At 47.9% G+C, this 16,113-nt stretch overlaps 1 protein-coding gene across 2 annotated transcripts; it reads left to right on the top strand.

The window, feature by feature from the left end:
* Positions 1-4,093: 4,093 nt before the first annotated feature.
* PRODH2 (proline dehydrogenase 2) lies at positions 4,094-16,106 on the top strand. 2 transcript variants are annotated; one of them, XM_061174138.1, is made up of 10 exons: positions 4,094-4,345; positions 4,422-4,618; positions 4,709-4,847; positions 4,934-5,020; positions 10,600-10,680; positions 10,767-10,922; positions 11,027-11,193; positions 14,195-14,305; positions 14,694-14,779; positions 15,755-16,001. In XM_061174138.1, the coding sequence occupies exons 1-10, from the start codon at positions 4,172-4,174 to the stop codon at positions 15,937-15,939; spliced, it is 1,383 nt and encodes a 460-aa protein (XP_061030121.1). In that variant the 5' UTR covers positions 4,094-4,171; the 3' UTR covers positions 15,940-16,001. The 2 variants fall into 2 exon arrangements, with proteins under 2 accessions (XP_061030121.1, XP_061030120.1); XM_061174137.1 differs by lacking the exon at positions 14,694-14,779 and having other exon boundaries at positions 15,755-16,106.
* The last annotated feature ends 7 nt before the right edge of the window (positions 16,107-16,113 follow it).

Raw genomic sequence — 16,113 nt, 5'->3', positions numbered from 1 at the left:
CAGTGTAAGTGTGGCTCACCTATGCCCAATTTGAGAAAGGAGCAAATTCGTTCTCCCTTCACTAATCTCCCTCTATCACCATTAACCTTTGAGATCCCTAAATGCAAGCAGTTCACCTGCTTCTGCTTTGGTCTGTCTCCTTAATTGTGGCACGTGGGCTCCTTAGCTGTGGCGTGTGAACTCTCAGTTCCAGCATGTATGTGGGATCTAGTTCCCTGAGCAGGGATCAAACCCGGGACCCCTGCATTGGGAGTGTGGAGTCTTAACCACTGTTCCACCAGGGAAGTCCTGGTTCTATCTCCTTAAGAACAAGCAAGGGGGGAAAAAAAGTAAGATCTGCCAGCTGAGAAATAAAAAATATCTTCTCCAAATCCCACTAAGGTGCCTTTCCCACCCAGAACTGAGTTTTCCCACTGCTATATATCTCCTTGTAACTTAATTAAAGAGCAATCAGGGCCTGCCTGCCTACCCTCCAGCATAAACATCCTTGGAAAACGTCAAACACGCCTGGATAACTAGTTTTGTCATGAGAACCTCTCATGAGAGAGGGGAAGATCTTGGCACCGCCTCTACTGGAGCGATGAGTGCAACACCACTGCACCTTGGTAAGCAGCGCGGCTGTCAGTAACCACTGTTAGAGCAACTCTACCTCTCCCAGCTGCCCCCTACTCTGTCCCCTGTCAGATCATGACTTTTTTGAGGGAGTGATTCTTGTGGCCTCCTCTACTTCTTACCAGATCAACACTGACTCAAGAAGTTGATCTTATCCACATGGAAACAACTTAAATGTCCATCAACAGATGAATGGATAAAGAAGACGTGGTACATATATACAATGGAATACTACTCAGTCATAAAAAAGAATGAAATCATGACATTTGCAGCAACGTGGATGGACCTAGAGATTATCATACCGAGTGAAATAAGTCAGAAAAAGAAAGACAAATACCATATGATATCACTTACATGTGGAATCAAAAATATGACACAAAAAACTTATCTATGAAACAGAAACAGACTCACAGACATAAACAGACTTATGGTTGCCAAGGGGTGAGAGAGGGATGGGTTGGGAGTTTGGGATTAGCAGATGCAAACTATTATATATAGAATGGATAAACAACAAGGTCCTACTGTATAGCACAGGGAAGTATATTCAATATCCTGTGTAAATCATAATGGAAAAGAATATGAAAAAGAATGATGTATATATATGTATAACTGAATCACTTTGCTGTATGGCAGAAATTAACACAACATTGTAAATCAACTATACTTCAAAAAAATAAATTTAAAAATTTATGACTTTAGACCCAAACTCTGGTTTACAGGAAATACAGAAGATAAAGGAACACATTAAGTGACATCACAATGACATCATAATCAGGCAAATACAAGATGTAGGACATTCTATAAGACAACTTTAAACTTTGTTTGCAAATTTTCATGATAAAATGTCAGGGAAAGTGAAGAAATTATCAGTCATGGGAATCCATTCAACACAACAATCTGCAAATGTTAAAAATGAGGCAGATCAGCAAACTATAGAGAAAATGAACAAAGCCAAAGTTTGAAAAAATCAACAAGATTGATAAAATCCCCAGTTAGATTGATCACAAAAAAAAGAGAGAACAGAAATTACTAATATCAAGATTGGAAGAGAGATTATCACTACAAATTCTGTCACCATTAAAAGGATGTAAAGAGAATATTATGACAACTTTGTGTCAAGGCCTTGACAATTTAGATGAAATGCCAATTCCTTGAAAAACATAACATATGAGAGTAACTCAAGATGCAATAGAAAATATATTTATTCAAGAAATTGAACTTATTATTAAAATCCTTCTCACAAAGAAAGCTCCAGGCCCAGATGGCTTTGCTGGTGAAATCTATCAAAGATTAAAGAAAGAAATAACATAAAATCTTTCAAATCTGAGATCCAGCTATATGTGCTGAGATGGAAACAATCCCTCTAAATACATGAAGTAAAAAAATCAATATGCAAAGGGACAAGTGGTATTTTCTCATTTATGTAACAAAAAGGAGCTATATAGGTGTGTTTCTATGCACAAACTATCCTCTGCAAGGATACCCTGTTGCTTTAGAGGCATGAATTGAGGAGTTGGAGAAACTGTTTCACTCCTTTTCCTTTTGTATTATTTTAATTTTAAAATATGAACTGTGCATGTAATAAAAAAGAGTTTAAAGACTTTTTAACCCAGGATTTTCTGGATTTATAGTCTGACTCTTGTCCCTTGATTCTGTGAATTAGGTACTGAGGAAAAGACTGCAAAAAGGGTAGTTAAAATTTTATTCCTGGGGTTTAGGGGACAAGGACATTAAATCCACACTTGGCCACTGGCTGTGTCACTTCAGACATCTTTACCTCTCTGAGGCTCCACTTTTACTATCTGTGAATTGGAGGTTGTGCATTAAAGGATTAATTTTGTCCAACTCCTGGGAGGTAACCTCTAATCCCTTGGAATATCCTGCTTGTTAGGAGTATCTTTGTTTACCTGGGGTTCTTGGGCTGTGCAGTATAAGCTTGACCCCTGGAGGGGCTGGAGACTAAGGTCAGTCATGTGGGAGGTAGGCCATGCCCATGTGACTGACCCCCAATAAAAAGTCTGGACACCACGGCTCATGTGAATGTCCCTGGCTGTGGCACTCCATGTGTGTTTTCATGTTTTGTTGCTGGGAGAATTGAGCACCATTCACTAGGCTCCACTGGGAAAGGACAATGAGAAGCTTGCCTTGGTGTCTCCAGGACCTATGTCTTGTCTTGGTGTCTCCAGGTCGTATGTCTCCTATGTCCCATAGCTTCTTCCCTTTGGTATTTTTGATCTGTATCCTCTCACTGTAATAAATCATAACCATGAGTAAAACAGCTTTTCTGAGTTGAGTCCCTCCAGCGAATCGGTGAGCCTGAGGTGGTTTTGGGGATCCCTAAACACAGGGGTGATTAATGTCATATACCTCTTCAGGGGCATAGACACCAATGGGGTTGTATGTACACAAAACTTAATGATCACAGCCAGTATGTATTGAGCACATACTGTATACCAGGCTGTGTGTGTCCACGAGCTCACTGGATCCTCATAACAACTCCGTGAGGCTGATACTATGATTAACTTCTTATTTTTATTTTATTGTGAAATGTACATTCAGGAGTGTAAAATATAAATGTATGGCTTTAAAAAATACTTATAATGTGAACAACTGTGAATCATCATCAGGTTAAGAAAAAAAGGACATAGAAGCCCCCATGAGCCCCTACCCAGTTACAACTCCTCTAATCCCTTGAGGTAACCACCTTTCTGACTTTTGTGATAATGATTTCCTTGCTTGCCTTTTCTTTATAGTTTGACCACCCATGTATGTATCCCCCATACTATATTGCCATTTCATTATCCCTGCTTTTGAGTTTTTTGAATAGAATAAGACAGCATGTCCTGTTTGGCTGTTTGGTGTCTGGTTTCTTTCACACACCATGTGTGTGAGATTTATCCATGTGGTTTATGTATCAGTAGTTTATGCTCTTTTCATTGCTCTGTAGTATTCTGTTGTATGACTATACCACAGTCTATTTATCCATTCTCCAGTTGATGGAAATTTGGGTAGTTCCCATTTGGGGCTATTACAAACAATGCTGCTGGGAACATTTCTTCCTGTACATGTTTCCTGATGCCCATGTTCAAGTTCTCTAAGATATGTACTTAATATGGAACAGATAGGTAAAAGGTTATGTGCATTTTCAAATTTATTCAGTAGCACTACCCTCTCTCCCATTTTAAGATGAAGCAATTGCAACAAGAGAGGTTAATAACTTTCCCAAGATCACAAAGCCACACTGCCTTGCTCCCAGAGCCCACATTCTCACTTAACACCCACTGGCGTATGATGGGCACCTAATAATTGTGAGCTGTTATTCTGAGGGTCGTTGGGGGCTGTTTTGGGGGGTTTCCTTTCCTGTCCCCATTATTCTGAACTATGTCCCCATAAGTTAATAATTAACTGCCCCCCAAGGAGCCTGTGATCCTAAAGATTTGCCTTTCCCTGGTTACGGTCTGGTTAATCAGTCACTGCCCCTGGCCGGGCAAGGGGCACTAGGCGGACCAGCTGCCCCCAAAACCCCCTGACCTAGTGTGGAAGTGGCGAAGGACTCCTGATGCTCTGGACCTGCCGTGTGCTCTGCTCCCAAGCTGGCCCCTCCCCTGGGGGCTGGAAGCCCCTGAGCTTTGATGGTGGGGCTTTCCACCTCAAGGGCACAGGAGAACTGACCAGGGCTTTGCTGGTGCTACGGCTGTGTGCCTGGCCCCCTCTGGTCACCCACGGCCTGGCGGTGAGCAGTGACCCTGGGGACTGGCCCAGGGGGTCCCCAGGGCCAGGCTCTGAGCCCTTGCTCCCTGTCACCCCAGCTCCAAGCCTGGTCTCAGCGACTCCTGGGGTCCCAGCTCTCGGGCGCGCTTCTCCGAGCATCCATCTACGGGCAGTTCGTGGCTGGTGAGACCACAGAGGAGGTGAGGGGCTGTGTCCAACAGCTCCAGACCCTAGGCCTCCGGCCCCTGCTGGCGGTGCCCACTGAGGAGGAGCCAGACTCAGCTGTCAAGACTGGGTGAGTCGGGGGCCAGGGACCAGGGTGGCCGGGGGGCTTGCAAGAAGGGGGTGAGTGGGCTCCAAACCCTGACGCCTGCTGGCTGGGCAGCGAGGCCTGGTATGAGGGGAACCTCAGCGCTATGCTTCGATGTGTGGACCTGTCACGAGGCCTCCTGGAGACCCCTGGCCCGACCGGAAACATCCTCATGCAGCTGAAGATTACGGCGCTGATGAACACTCGGCTCTGTGTAAGGGACCGGCAGGGTGGGAGGGGACGGGGTGGCTGCCCGCCAGGTCCCTCCCCCTCACCACCCCACCGACCACCCCATTCCAGAAGGAGCTAACCTCGCGGGTCCGAAGGCCAGGGGATTCCTTGGAGCTGAGCCCTGAAAGACTGGCAGAAGCCATGGACTCTGGGCGGGTAAGGGCCTCAGGCTGGGGGAGATTGAATTGTTGGTGGGGAATGTGGGGGAAGCAGAGCCCCCTGGACTTGGAGGTAGCAGGCACCCGCAAGCGGCATGTTCAAAATATTTAACTACCTCTACTTTCCAGGCTTAGAATGATCAGAATAAATGTGGCTACAGACCTGGGGCATGGCTGGAATAAATGGAATATGGGTCACTGGGGGACTCTAGGGGAGGGGCCTGGGGGCTGGGAGCCCTCAGAGGAGAGATTGAGACAGCAGCTCTTTACCAACTAGAAGAAAGTAATCAATATTTTATCAATCAACTCAGCTATGCTAGTGTGTGCTAACTAGCTGGAAGCTATGATTAGACCAATGGGTTTTGGTTCATTCATTCACTCATTTGTTCTTTCATTTATTCTTTTTTTTTTAATTAACTGTAACTTTTGAAAAATATTTATTTTATTCATTTATTTATTTGGTTGTGCCGGGTTTTAGTCATGGCAAGCGGGCTTCTTAGTTGTGGCACGTGTGCTCTTTAGTTGTTGCCGGCAGGCCCCTTAGTTGCGGCATGCATGTGGAATCTAGTTCCCTGAGCAGGGATCGAACCCGGGCCACCTGCATTGGGAGCACGGAGTCTTAACCACTGTGCCACCAGGGAAGTCCCTCTTTCATGTATTCTTTGTTTCCATATCTTATTTCTACCTTCCCTGCCATCAGCAGCACGTATCTCTTTGTTACTGTGATTTTGTTTTGCCAAGTATATGCTCTTTGGGGGCATATTTTTCCAACATTTTATTATGAAAAATTTCAAACATACAGAAAAGTTGAAAGAATTTTACAGTGAACACCCATATACCTGCTGCCGTTAACATTTAACTATACTTGCTTTATTTATTTATTTATTTATTTATTTAACATCTTTATTGGAGTATAATCGCTTTACAATGGTGTGTTAGTTTCTGCTTTATAACAAAGTGAATCAGCTATACATATACATATATCCCCATATCTCTTCCCTCTTGCGTCTCCCTCCCTCCCACCCTCCCTGTCCCACCCCTCTAGGTGGTCACAAAGCACCCAGCTGATCTCCCTGTGCTATGCGGCTGCTTCCCACTAGCTATCTATTTTACATTTGGTAGTGTATGTATGTCCATGCCACTGGGCATATACTTGCTTTAAATCGTATCTATCCTTCTATCCATTCCTCTATCCATCCATCAATCCACATTTTTCTGATGCATTTCAAAGTAAGTTGCAGACATCAGCACACTTCTCCCCCAAATGCTTCAGAATGCACATCACTAATTAGAGCTCGGTATTTATTTCTTTTCAGGTAAAATTTACATACAATGAAATGCACACATTGTAAATGTACCCTTTGATGAGCTTTGACAAATACACACCTGAGCAATTCAAATCCCTATCAAGGTATAGAACATTTCCATCACTGCAGGAAGTTCCCTTGTGCCCTTCTCCATCAATGGGGCTGGGGGGGGGAGGGTATAGTTTTAAACGCACACAAGTAACATTATGTTATCTATGGCATTCTGTTTCTTACTTTTTTCACTCTGATTTTAAGATCCCTCCAAGCATCTCTGTGTACATCTAATCCATTTTTAAAAATATTTATTTATTTATTTGGCTGCTCTGGGTCCTAGTTGTGGCACGCGGGATCTTCGTTGCCGTGTGCGAGATCTTTTAGTTGTAGCATGTGGACTCTTAGTTACAGCATGTGGGATCTAGTTCCCTGACCAAGGATTGAACCTGGGCCCCCTGCCCTGGGAGTGTGGAGTCCCAACCACTGGACCACCAGGGAAGTCCCTAATCGATTGTTTTTAATGGCTGCTTCTGGCCGCATGGTTTACCTCTCCTGGGATGGACACCCGGGTGGCCTCTGAGTCTCCGTCACCCCAAATAATGCTGCCTGGGACCTGCTGAGGTTTCTTTTTTTTAATTTGTAATTTTTAATATGTGTCACAGAACACATAGAAGCAGGACTTAGTGCTTCAAAGGATCAGCTTTGGAGTGTACCGAATTTCACCTCTTCATGAACTCAGTTTACTCATGTGAGGACAGTGAGAGTAATTTCTTCCCAGGGTGGTTTTAAAGACTAAAGCCCTTGCCAGGCTGGCATCTGCACGATGACAGAGGGGCCCTCATCCCTCTGTGTCACTAGCTTCCCTTGGCTTCCCCAACACCATCAGACCTGGTGTTCCTTTTCCATCTCTGCCAGCTCATTCTCAATCTTTGTTAGGTTTTACTCTGCCTGACTCTTAAATATGGAGGTTCCCCAGGGCGAGGTCCTGGCTCACTCCCCTCTCAGTCCTTACTCCCCTCGAAGGGGCCTTCTCACCCACCGCTACAGCCTGTTTCCCTGCTCTGCACTCATGATGCCTGCCTTCTGTCTCCAGCCCCAGCCTTTCCCCTGAGCCCCTCTGGAACCTCCGCTTGGACGTCCCCCAGACCCCTCACACCAACTGGGTCCCACACTGGCCTGTGTCTCCCCAAACCTGCCCCTTCCTCCTGTCCCCATTTCAGAGCAGTCCTACCACCCCCATCCCAGATCCCAGGCCCCACCCATCCTTGGCCTTCACAGCCACTGGCTCCACAGCACGATTCATAACTGTCCTGTTCACGGCCATATCCCAGGCCATGGCACCTAGACAAGATGTGATAAACATATGTTAAATAAATGAGTGAATGAATGGAGCAAGTGAGTCTGAAACAGTAAATTAATGGTGGAGAACTTACCACTCACAACGTGCCATGCACTGTCCTAAGTGGTTTATATGTGTTCGAGGGAAGCATTTACTCTCTGCCTGGAGATGCTGAGGTTTAAATCCCAGGTCAAGCTGTGTGATTTTATAAGTTTATTTTTTTATTTTCATTTTTGGCTGCGTTGGGTCTTCACGCGGGCTTTCTCTAGTTGTGGCGAGTGGGGGCTACTCTTCATTGCGGTGCGCGGCCTTCTCATTGCGGTGGCTTCTCTTGTTGTGGAGCACGGGCTCTAGGCGCATGGGCTTCAGTAGTTGTGGCACGCGGGCTCAGTAGTTGTGGCTCGCGGGCTCTAGAGCGCAGGCTCAGTAGTTGTGGCGCACGGGCTTAGCTGCTCCGCGGCACGTGGGATCTTCCCAGACCAGGGCTTGAACCTGTGTCCCCTGCATTGGCAGGCAGATTCTTAACCATTCTCCACCAGGGAAGTCCCAAGCTGTGTGATTTTAGACGAATGACTTCACCTCTCTGTGCCTTCACCTCTGTTTCCCCCTCTGTAAAATGGGGATGACAATAGTCCCTACTTCAGAGGGTGGTGAAGGGTAAATGAGGACCTGAAATAGCATCTGGCACCCTGTCGGCCCTCTGTGAGGGTGGCGGCTCCACCAGCTGCTCACACCCCAGAACTCTCCTGGGATGATGCCCCATAGGGAGACAATTCTCTGATTGGGGAGAAGAAATCCGCAGGTGCCCCTCACCCTTCCCTTCTCCTGGAGAGTCTTCTCCCCCAGGACGGGATCCATATCCATCCTGTTGACTATACTGGAGCCCTAAATTCCACCTGTTCCTCTTTCTTTAACTTCCCAATTTCTTTGAACCCAGCTGGACTCCGTGAGTCACCAGCAGCTCACATTCACCCTCGAATCCCCATAAGAGGACCCTGAATTAGGGACAGTTATTATTTCCACGTTACAAATGTAACAACTCCCTAAACGTTTGTTGAACATCTACCACGTTCCAGGTGCTGTGCCAGGGGTGGGGATGATGACCAAGATAAACAAAATCTCTGCCCTCGAGATAATTACTTGCTAGTCCCGGAGGCACAAGAGACACTCAATTGTTAAAACCAAAGCCCAGGGCTTCCCTGGTGGCGCAGTGGTTGAGAATCTGCCTGCCAATGCAGGGGACATGGGTTCGAGCCCTGGTCTGGGAAGATCCCACATGCCGCGGAGCAACTAAGCCCGTGCACCACAACTACTGAGCCTGCGCGTCTGGAGCCTGTGCTCCGCAACAAGGGAGGCCGCGATAGTGAGAGGCCCGCGTACCGCGATGAAGAGTGGCCCCCGCTCGCCGCAACTAGAGAAAGCCCTCGCACAGAAACGAAGACCCAACACAGCAAAAATAAATAAATTAAAAAAAAAAAAAAAAAAGCTTATCTTTAAAAAAAAAAAACAAAAAAACAAAAAAACCAAAGCCCAGTCGGGGCTTGCCGGCCTCATGCCGGTGAGGGGTGGTTGGAGGGGCAGTGCACCGAGCCAGGAAAATCATTCTTTTTCAAGTTTAGGTTCTAGTACCCCTCGGGGTCTCAGTTTCCTAATCTGGAAATTGGGAATAATATTTACTTAATTGTTTTAGGGGATCAAATTAATTAATGCAGATAAAGTAGGTACTTTTGAAATTGGGCTCCGAGAGCTTCCCCATATTAGTAAACCGCCTTTTCACTTGAGCTCTTTTGAAAGGTTTCTGTTTATTGTTCCCTTACAATCAAATGATCTTGGATTCAGATGGGGAGTGTGGCACAGAGATAGACACAGAGAAACATTGCCCTCTCTTCACTCTATCCATAAGTGTGTGAAAAAATGTAATAAATGTTTAATTATACTAAAACAAAAACCAAAAAACAAAGCCGATGTGTTACAAGTATAGACAGCCATCGTAGGGAAAAATAAGGCTGAGGAAGGGGAAAGGAAAGCCCCAGGAAGGGAGTTGCAAGTTCAAACCAGAGAAAACCTCATAGAGAAGGTGGCATTGAAATAAAGACCCTGTGGAGAGGTTGGAGTGAAGTAAGTGGACATCTGGGGGAAAAGTGTTCCAGGCGGAAGGAACAGCCAGAGCAAAGGCTCTGAGGTGGGAAGGTACCTGGCATGTTCAAAGACTCGCAGGGAGGCCAGTGAGGCTGGAGGGCAGTAAGCCAGGCGGAGGGTGGGAGGAGGTGAGAGCAGAGGGGCCAGACCAGGGGAACCTTGTGAGTTGCAATGAGGCCTTCAAAGTTTGATGAGGAAACTGAGGTCCCAAGAGACTAATGCAAGGTAACACTTATGGCTCTTATTATGATCTAGCTACTGTTCCAAGCACTTTCTAGATGCTAATTCCAAGTCACATCACTCTCCCACTGGAAAATGGAGCTTGGAATAACATCTGCCTACTAGGATCATTGTGAAGATTAAATACATAAGATGGCATTTGAAACCACCTATTATTATAACATGTATTGAGTGCTTATCATATTCTGGCACTGTCCTGTCCTGTTTATGTCCAGGCACATCTCATATATTAACCCATTTTTATCCACACAGCAACTCCATGAGGTAGTTATTATTATCACCCCCATTTTACAGAGGAGAACATTGAGGCCCAGAGAGGTTATATGATTTGTTCAAGGCCACACAGTAAGTGGTGGAGCCAGGATTCAAACTCAGATTCTGAGCTCTCAACCACTGTATTATACCTCAATAAATAATATCAATGTGATACAGCTACTTTTCAGATTTCTAACAATTTCTGAACATTTTTTCCCTTCCTGCTTGTGGGGGAGAGAAGACTTAGGCTCTGGAAGGGTCCAGTAGCCCTGAACTGCTCTTGCCACCCCCTGCCCCCCACAGGACCTCCAGGTCTCCTGCCTCAATGCCGAGCAAACCCGGCATCTCCAGGCCTCCTTGAGCCGTTTGCACCGGGTGGTACAGGTAACACCTGCGGCCGCGGTCTGGCTCCACTGCACCTGCTTGCTGGTCACTCCTGGGGGCCCGACCGCAGTCTCTCTCACCCTCAGCACGCCCGGGCCCAGCATGTGAGGCTCCTGGTGGATGCTGAGTACACCTGCCTGAACCCTGCACTCTCTCTGCTGGTGGCCGCTCTGGCCACCCGCTGGAACAGCCCCAGGGAAGGCGGGCCCTGGGTGTGGAACACTTACCAGGCCTATCTGAAGGTGTGTGGTGCACTTGGGGCGGCGGGGGGGGGGGGGTCCGGGGGAGGGGACCGCAGGCCGGGGTCCCAGCACCTTGACCCGAAGCTGCCCCTGTGCTTTGCCAGGACACCTACGAGCAGCTGAGGCGGGATGCTGAGGCCGCAGACAGGGCTGGCCTGGCCTTCGGGGTGAAGTTGGTACGAGGGGCGTATCTGGACAAGGAGAGAGAGGTGGCCCGGCTCCAGGGTACCGAAGATCCCACTCAGCCTGACTACAAGGCTACCAGTCAGAGGTGGGACTGGGGCGGGCTGGCCTCTGAGACAAATAATATTAGCACCTAACCTTTCATTAGAGCTCACTCGCCATGGTGCCGAGCGTCCTATGTGGGTATACACAGCACTCCCTCTCCCCGGCCCAGGACGCCGTCACTTCCCACCTGAAGATCAGCCTCCTCCTTGGGCTTCCTGCTCCCTCCTCTATCCCCCCTTCCCGTTCGGTCCCCGAGTGCAGCCAGAGGGAGCCTCTTAACACCTGCCTCAAATCTTGTCCCTCCTCAGTTCAAAATCCTCCCATGGCTCCCAGTGCGCCCTTGATAAACCCCAGATCCTTGCAGCGGCCTGCAATCCTGTCCCCTCGCTCACTTCACTCCAGCCACACTGGCCTCCTTGATGACCCCCAGGGCCTTTGCACTTCCTGTTCCCACTGCCCAGAACCTTCTCCCTCCAGACAGTGGTGTGGCTCAATCTCTCACCTCCTTAGGTCTTTACTTGGTGGTACCTTCTCAGGGGACCTTCCTGCCCTCCCTATCAAAAACTAGAACTCTCCACACCCACTCACTTCTCAGATTTATTTTTCTTCCGGCGCTTATCAGCAGTTGAGGTTTCACATTCGGTTGCTCATTATTCGTCTCACCCACGGGAGCGTGGGCCCAGGAGGGCAGGGCGTTCTGATTTGTTCACTGCTGAACCCCCAGTGCTTAAAATTGCGCCTCCTGTGTGGTGGGTGCTCGGTACAGATCTGTTGAAAGAATGAATAAACAGCCCAAGCGGTAGATACTATTATTATCATCCCCATTTCACAGGGGATGAAATCGAGGCACAGAGAAGTGGAATCACTTACCCACGGTCACACAGCTAGTGAGTGGCAGGGCCAAGATTTTTGGCAGACTGGCTCTAGAACCCACATTTTTACTCACCTCAAATCATTGTGAGTTCCTTGGGCCACCATCCCATGGCCCTGGGAAGAAATAATTTATTCTTTCAAGGAATTCCCTGGCAGTCCAGTGGTTAGGATTCTGGGCTTTCACTGTTAGGGGCCCAGGTTCAACCCCTGGTTGGGGAACTAAGATCCTGTAAGCCGAGAGGCCACAGCCAAAAAAAAAAAAAAAGGATTTATTCTTTCAATACATACTTGCTGACCACTTGATTTATTTATTTTTCTTTTAAATTTATTTATTTATTTATTTATTTTTGGCTGTGTTGGGTCTTCGTTGCTGCGCGCAGGCTTTCTCTAGTTGCGGCAAGCGGGGGCTACTCTTCGTTGCTGTGCGTGGGCTTCTCATTGCGGTGGCTTCTCTTGTTGCGGAGCATGGGCTCTAGGTGCACGGGCTTCAGTAGTTATGGCACGCAGGCTCAGTAGTTGTGGCTCACGGGCTCTAGAGCTCGGGCTCAGTAGTTGTGGTGCACGGGCTTAGTTGCTCCGCGGCATGTGGGGTCTTCCCGGACTGGGGCTCGAATCCGTGTCCCCCGCATTGGCAGGCGGATTCTTAACCACTGTGACACCAGGGAAGTCCCTGACCACCTGATTTAGATCAGGACCTGTGTTGGACCCTGGCTGCAGTGGCAACCAAGGTGGCCACCAGGCCCTGTCCTCATGGAGTTTTCAAAGCCCAATTCCATTTCACAGTGGACCAAGGAGAGGTTTTTAGAGTTGCAAGTACTTACCAAGCTTCCAGAGCAAGTTGCCAAGCCACGAAGGCTAAGCTTGCATCCAAGCCCATGAAGGTTCCTAGGCACATTTGTGTCCCATGGGCTTAATCATCTGGCACCATTTTTTTACTGAGATATAATTCACATATCGTAAAATTTGCTATTTAAAAGTGTACAATTCAGTGGCCTTTAGTATGTTCATAAGATTGCGCAGCCATCACCACTATCTAATTCCAGAACATTTTCATCACCTCAAAAAGAAACCCCGTATGCATTAGCAGTCACTCCCCATTCCCACCCCCCCTCAGCCCCTGGCAACCACTAATCTACTTTCTGTCTCTGTAGATTTGTCTATTCTGGACATTTCATATTAATGGAATCATATAATACGTGACCTTTTGTACCTGGCTTCTTTCACTCAGCATAATGTTTTCAAGGTTCAACCATGTTGTAGCATGTGTCAGTGCTTCATTCCTTGTTATGGTCGCATAATATTCCATTGTATGGAGAGTCCACATTTGTTTTATCCTTTCATCAGTTGATGGATATTTGGATTGTTTCCACTTTTTTTGTCAATTGTGGATAGTGCTGCTATGAACATTCACATACACATTTTTGTGTAAACATACAGTTTTCATTCTCTTAAAAGTTGAGTTCTCTAGGACTGGAATCGCTGGGTTATATGGTCACTCCATGTTTAACTTTTTGAGGAACTACCAGATGGTTTTCCAAAGTGGCTGCAGCATTTTAGACTCACACCAGCACGGTGGGAGGGTTCCAATTTCTCCACATCTTCTCCAGCACAGTACCATTCATGTTTTAATAGAGATTTTGAATAAATAATACATTCACATGATTCAAAAATCAAAATGATATGAAAATGAACACACCGACACAGCTCATGTCCACTCACATCCCCATGTAATCACGGGGTCTCCCTGCCCCCGCAGGGGCACTCCACTCTCCTCTGGGTGTTCATTTAGCCGGTCCCCCACTTACAGACCTTTGGGTTGTTACTAACCCTGCTCTGTAGACACTGCTGCAGTGAATGACCTTGGATAAATGTCATCTTGTGTGATGTGGCCCTTTGCTGTGAGAGTGCCATTGTGCCAGAGGCTTTATGTCCACCCTCATCTCACTCCATCCTCACAACAACACTGTTAGGTGAACGTGGGTTGTGAAAGAGAAGAAAAAGGCTCAGAGGGGGGATGTCTCTCGCAGCGGAGGCAGGTGGGATGCAGGTACTTCCTGACTTCAGGGTCCTTGCCCTTAGGCACCCCACCTCCCAAGGACAGAAAACCCCAGTCCCTGGGGCCTAACTCTCACTTACCAGGTGTCATATGCCAGACCTTCATCTCCCTTCAGTTACAGCCGCTGTCTGGAGCTGATGCTGACCCAGGTGTCCCATCGTGGCCCCATGTGCCCCCTCATGGTGGCTTCCCACAATGAGGATTCTGTTCACCAGGCGACCGAGCGGTAGGAAGTAGGGGAATGGGAAATAGGTGCCCAAAGGGTGGTGGACGTGGAACAAGGGGAGGGACAGTGTGGGCCGCTAGGTTCAAAGGGGATCTGGGGAGGATATTCAAAATATTTAACTCCTGCTACACCTGCAGGTCCCATAGGCCCCAGCTGAACAAGGCATTGCCCCTGATTTGCTGGGGCATGGGGAGGTCCCAGGGTTCCAGGGAAGAAGTGGGGACTCACTGGGGATCCTTCAGGGGGCCCAGGGCAGTGGTTATTTATCAGTGAGTTTGGAAGTACTTCAATATTCGAATAACTAGAACAGCCATATGAGTGCATCATGGCTGACTTTCAGCTCGGGATGCAGCCACTGTCTGGATTGATGATGTGGCCTTTTCTGTAGCATGTGGGAGCTGGGCATTCCTCTGGATGGGCCTGTCTGTTTTGGACAACTTCTGGGGATGTGTGACCATGTCTCCTTGGCACTGGGTATGTGAATGATCTGTCCTTCCCAGCCCCACTCCCACATCCCACCCAGTCAGCCCCAGGCCTCATTCCCTCCCAAACAGATACCATCTTCCATTCCCAGACAATTCCTGGCCAGGCTCCCATCCAGAGCCTGCAGCCGGCCCAGCGCCAGACCCTTCCAGATAGATCTGTCCCATAGCTGAAGGCCTTGCAGGCCTGTGTCTCTGTGTCTGTGGTCTGTTGTTTTTGTTGGTTCTTCATCATGGTATCTTGTCGCCTGTGTGCTTTGTTATCTTTACTGTGTTGTTCACCAGGGCCTGTGACCAGAAGATTTATGTTTTCTTCTGCCAGGCGCTAAGGGGTACAAAATCAGTGCACCCTAACTTCACAGCTTGAGGTTTCTTGAGATATCCCAGGGATGCAAATTGGGGCTGCAAATATTTTAGGGGACTAACCCATGGCCACAACCTGTCAGAGATGGATTTCTCTATTTTTGTCCTTGCTCTGCTCATGGTCAAGGCCATTCCCTGGGAGTGAGGGAGGGTGGGAGGGTTGACTTCTTGTTAACTCTTACTTTGAGGGTCTAGATTTTGGGGTTCCAACTTAATCTGGGGAAGTTCTCCTTTATAATTCTTACCCTGGTCAGGCTTTGGGCCTCCATTTCTGTACCCCCTCAGCTTTGAAGTCATTAAATAGCAGCTCAATTTTGCCTTCAGGATAGAAATGCTTCTTGTGTAACCCTTCCTTCTCTGGGTTCTCACTTTCTCTTAATTCTTGGATTAGTAAATTCCTTATTCTCTTGGCAGCATTTTCATAACTTTGAGAAGATTTTGTTTTTAATGTTTACTCCAGGATTTTTAGTTTTTTCAGTGGGAGATTTTGTCCAACCCACCTAGTCTGCCATGTGCTCAGAAGTGGAAATCTCTGTTCCAGATGGGGCCTGGGGGAGCCTCTCCCCAAACACCAGCCCACACCCTGCAAATACTCTCCCTCCAGGGCAGGCTGGCTATGCCGTGTACAAGTCCATCCCCTATGGCTCCCTGGAGGAAGTGATCCCCTACCTGATCCGGAGGGCCCAGGAGAACCGAAGTGTACTGCGGGGTGCCCGCAGGGAGCAGGAGCTGCTCAGCCAGGAACTTCGGCGGAGGCTGCTGGGGCGGGGCCTGAGGGTACCCCATTAGCACCCGCAGGGGTCATACGGTCAATAAAGGTCCTGAGCTGCTGCCCAGGCAGCTGCCCTGTACGGAAGCCACCTCCTTGGGGAAGGGCTCATCTCGGCCTCAGCCAGCCCAAGCTAAGGGGGCTCTGTGGCTCAAGAGAGATCTTTAGATGACCCTAGAGCACAGCAAGGGCAT

This window comes from Eubalaena glacialis, chromosome 18 (genome assembly GCF_028564815.1).
Source record: "Eubalaena glacialis isolate mEubGla1 chromosome 18, mEubGla1.1.hap2.+ XY, whole genome shotgun sequence".
Taxonomy (NCBI): Eukaryota; Metazoa; Chordata; class Mammalia; order Artiodactyla; family Balaenidae; genus Eubalaena; species Eubalaena glacialis.
The sequence above is the reverse complement of the archived record's forward strand: the minus strand, read 5'-3'. Positions and strand labels throughout refer to the sequence as shown.